The sequence below is a fragment of the Triticum aestivum genome, chromosome 5B, assembly GCF_018294505.1.
Source record: "Triticum aestivum cultivar Chinese Spring chromosome 5B, IWGSC CS RefSeq v2.1, whole genome shotgun sequence".
Taxonomy (NCBI): domain Eukaryota; kingdom Viridiplantae; phylum Streptophyta; class Magnoliopsida; order Poales; family Poaceae; genus Triticum; species Triticum aestivum.
Genome location: NC_057807.1, coordinates 681,729,962 through 681,733,962, shown reverse-complemented (window position 1 = coordinate 681,733,962; position 4,001 = coordinate 681,729,962). Strand labels below are relative to the sequence as shown.

The window sequence follows — 4,001 nt, the reverse complement described above, 5'->3', positions numbered from 1 at the left end:
TGCAGGCTGCTACCATGTCGTTGCCACAGCTCAGATGACCAACGGTAACTTTCTATTTTTCACCCTTTGTTTATACGACCCCACTGGTCGTGGTCTTGGTCTTTCTCTGCTCTCGTCTGGAATCTGGATGCCCATTGGCCACAGCCACAAGACCCGCTCGCCATAAGTCTCCGGCTCTAGCCTCTCTTCTGGTCACCGGCCGGCCCCTCCCCCTCCTCGCCGGACTTCGCGCTCCAGCTCCACGCTTCTCTCCCCGTTCCCATCCGACCATCCAGGCGAAGCGAGCCATGGGCAGCATCTGCGAGTACGAAGAGTGGAACTGGACCAAGATTGCCATCTGGGCGGCGATCCTGCTCGTGCTCGGGGGCGTCCTCGTCGTCCTCATCCTCGCCTTCGCCGTCATCAAGCCGCCCACGGCCAAGGCCGAGGACGCCCTGCTCACGCGCTTCGACCTCGCCCCGTCCCCCAACGCCTCCAATTCCACCACCGCCAAGTCGCCGCTCCAGCTGCTGTCCTACAACGCGACGGCGACCGTGTCGATGCGCAACCCGAACCTGCACTACGCCATCAGCTACAGCACCCTGGCGGTGGCCTTCTCCTTCAACGGCACCCGCTTCGACGAGTCCGGCACCGTGGCGGCGCTGGACCTCGGCGCCCGGAAGGAGACCACGCTGCGGCTCAAGGTGGGCGGCGTCGACCGGGCGCTGCCGAAGCTGCCGCCGGCCGGCGCGGCGGAGTTCGCCAGGCAGAAGGAAGCCGGCCGGTTCGAGGTGGAGGTGCGGCTGGACACGGTGATGCAGTATAAGGGGCGCAAGACCAAGTGCCCGCTGGCCGTCATCTGCCCGGTGAGCCTGCAGCTCGTCGACCCGGACGTCGCCGCCACCTCCTTCCAGAAGACCAAGTGCACCATCCTCCGGGCCAAGATCTCCGGATGCTAGCCTAGCCCCCGCGCTCGCCATTGCCACCAGCTAATTTCCTTGGATTTCGTTTCGTGCTGTAAAAAAATGTACTGTGCTAGTGCTGGTGCAGAACAAGCATCAATTCTGCTCCTCTTTCGCATGGGAAAACATGGGATCTTCATTTGTTGTTGGTCGATTAGATTTGTTGTTGATCTTCATGCTTGGAAGATTCGATGCCAATGTCATGATCATCAATCAAACTTGTTGCTTGCTCTGTGCGGATTTCGGTCGATGGGTGGATTGGAATTGGATAGAATGTGCGCTGCAATTTGGTTGATGTTGCTAGGGGGTGTTGCGATGACTTTGAGGGTTGACTAGCGACTGGTGTGTTGGGACATGTTGGCTCTGCCGGACGCACATGCACATCCAAGGTGGAGGCATCTAATCTAAACTGAAGGAGGGTTGTTGAGGCCATGATTGGCGACTGACAGAGAGGAGAGGGAGGGCAGCATTCTATTCTACAGAGACAACGACAAAAAACGCGTTATCCAGGAGTCTAAATGTCCTCCACCGTCATCCCTAACAGTTATGTAATGCTTGCGTCGCTGTAACGGTAAAGAACACGTTCAGAAAGCGCGTCCGTGGCAAAATTAAACAACACGTTGAGTACAACCGAGAGAGAAACTGACAGACAGACAGCCACACACACCCTTCTCTGTCTTCACCATTACCCTTTTTCTAATCAAAGGATTGGGTAGCTCTCATGCCAACATTTGAAAACAATCGCACTGCTCTTGCAATGACATGATATCTGGTTACTTAGAGCAACTCCAACGGGGCGACCCAAACGGACGGCGCTTTCGTCCGCGTTTTGTCCGTTTGGGTCGGCCGCGTGTCCGTCGTCCGCCCTCTTTTAGATTTGGATCGGCAGCGCGCCCAACGCGCCAACCCATTTCATGACCGCGCGCGTTTTAGATCATGCCAGCGGCAATGCCAGCGCGCGGGAAAGGTTCACGGGCATGGGGAAAATTCGGCCTAGCGCGCGTTGGCTTTGGCGCTCCAAAGCGCGGGAAATGTTCGCGCACGCATTTTGGCGCGCCGCGGCCGGCGCTCATTATAATATGGCGCTCCCTCCACACTTTGTATGCCGCCGCCGCCCACTCGTCTCGCCCCCACTCACTAGCCCTGCCGCCTGTGCGCCACCATGTCGATGCGCATCCTCGGCGCTTCGGATTTTCGCGGAGTCCGCGAGCGGCCCTCCGTCGCCTTCTCCGCCGAGATTTTGTTTGGCGAGAAACGACTCATCCTCGGCACCTTCGACACCGCTGAGCAGGCGGCCCGTGCGTACGACACGGCAGCATGGCGCCTTCGGGGCCGAGTCGGGAGATGAATTTTCCTGACGTGCCGAAACAGCGGGCGCAGGATCTGGCGCCTCTCCTGCGGCTTTTCACTGACGAGGATCGTCGCGTCCACCGGAGGCGGATGCGTCGCCTCGCCATCGCCGAGATGGACGTGCAAGCTTTGGTGCTGTGGCGCGAACGCTTCTCGCAGGACATCATCGACGAACGTCAGTTCTGTGAGCAGAGGGCGACGGAGAGGAAGGCCAGGAGGACGGAGCGAGCCGCCTATCGGGAGGGCAAGCACGCGCGGAAGCTGACCGCTCAAATGAGACTGAGGCTGCGAGAAACATCGGGTTGGGACTTCGAGGACGAGCACGCTGCTGACGCCTACATTCAGACGTCGGAGGAGGACATTACCGAGTCGGAGTCGGAAAGCGACGAGTAGTTGATATTTTCTTTTATCTGTGTATGCAAGAACTATCTATGTATCCTTTTTCATCGGAAAAAATGGCCGGCGGCATCGGCCACGAAGCAGGCGGTGGAGGTTGTGCACGCGCGGGGAGGAGAGAGGGCGCGTGCGCGTCCGTCTTGTATCCACGCCAACGCAAATCCGGCTCAAAAATGGGCCGGGAATGGGTCGGAAGGCGGACGAAAGCGGACGAGCGTCCGTTTGGGTCGGCACGTTGGGCCGTCATTTCTGTCTGCGTCGACCCAAACGGACGGTGGCGGACGAAATGGGTCGCCCCATTGGAGATGCTCTTACAGAATGACCGGCAAGGCAAAGTTTGGTCTCGACACCAACATCGGAATATTTGAATCGCTAATGACCGGCAGTGATGCCCGAAACAGTGAGACAAGGGATGCTCGGCCCGAACGAAGGACACAACACAGCTAAACCTGTCATGCCCGACCCAAGGGCGGCAATGCCAAACCAACAACAGCACCAACATCTCGAGAACCAAAATAAGGGACACGCGCGAGCGAGATAGCGCCTTCAAGAAGGAGGACGACGTTGAGACGCCGTCACCATTCGGTCCGGAGGAACAAGACCTAGGGTTTCTGTAACGCCCCAGATTCGATGCGCTAGGTGTTCGCCAGTTAGTCGCCATCGTTGCCATGTCATTCGCTTGGGTGTTGCATTTTGCCATGTCATCATGTGCATCTCATTTTGCATACGTGTTTGTTTCATGCATCTGAGCTTTTTTCCCCGTTGTCCGTTTTGCAATCCGACACCCCTATGTTCCCCGGTGCCCCCTTTTCCCTCTTTTCATGTGCGGGTGTTAAACCTTCTCGGAATGGACCATGATTTGTCAAGCGGTCTTGGTATACCACCGGTAGACCGCCTGTCAAGTTTCGTGCCATTTGGAGTCCGTTTGATACTCCAACGGTTAACCGGGGAACCGTAAAGGCCTCTTTTGTGTGCAGCCCAACACACTTCCAAAGTGGCCCAAAATCCATCCAAAGCCCCTCCACGCTCTGGGTCGTTTGATCACGATCGTGTGGGCGAAAACCGCTCCTCATTTGGAGTCTCCTAGCTCCCTCTACCTATAAATAGATCCTCCCCTTCCAAATCCCGGGTCCAAACCCTAAAAATTTTCCCTCGCCGCCGCCGGACGCGTCCACGACGGCCGGACATGTCCGCCCCGCTCCTCCCGTCCAACCGCAGCGCGCCACATGGCGCCCCCACGCCCACATCGCCGCCGACCCGCGGAGCCCATCCGGGGCCCGCGCGGGCCCAGATCCCGCCTCGCCGCCACCGCCC

The 4,001-nt window shown here is 58.3% G+C and overlaps 1 protein-coding gene across 1 annotated transcript; it reads left to right on the top strand.

The window, feature by feature from the left end:
- The first annotated feature begins 80 nt into the window (after nt 1-80).
- On the top strand, nt 81-1,173 carry LOC123117623 (uncharacterized). Its single transcript, XM_044538339.1, has one exon. It carries the CDS (start codon nt 288-290, stop codon nt 936-938), a length of 651 nt encoding a protein of 216 aa, XP_044394274.1. The 5' UTR covers nt 81-287; the 3' UTR covers nt 939-1,173.
- Nucleotides 1,174-4,001: the final 2,828 nt, after the last annotated feature.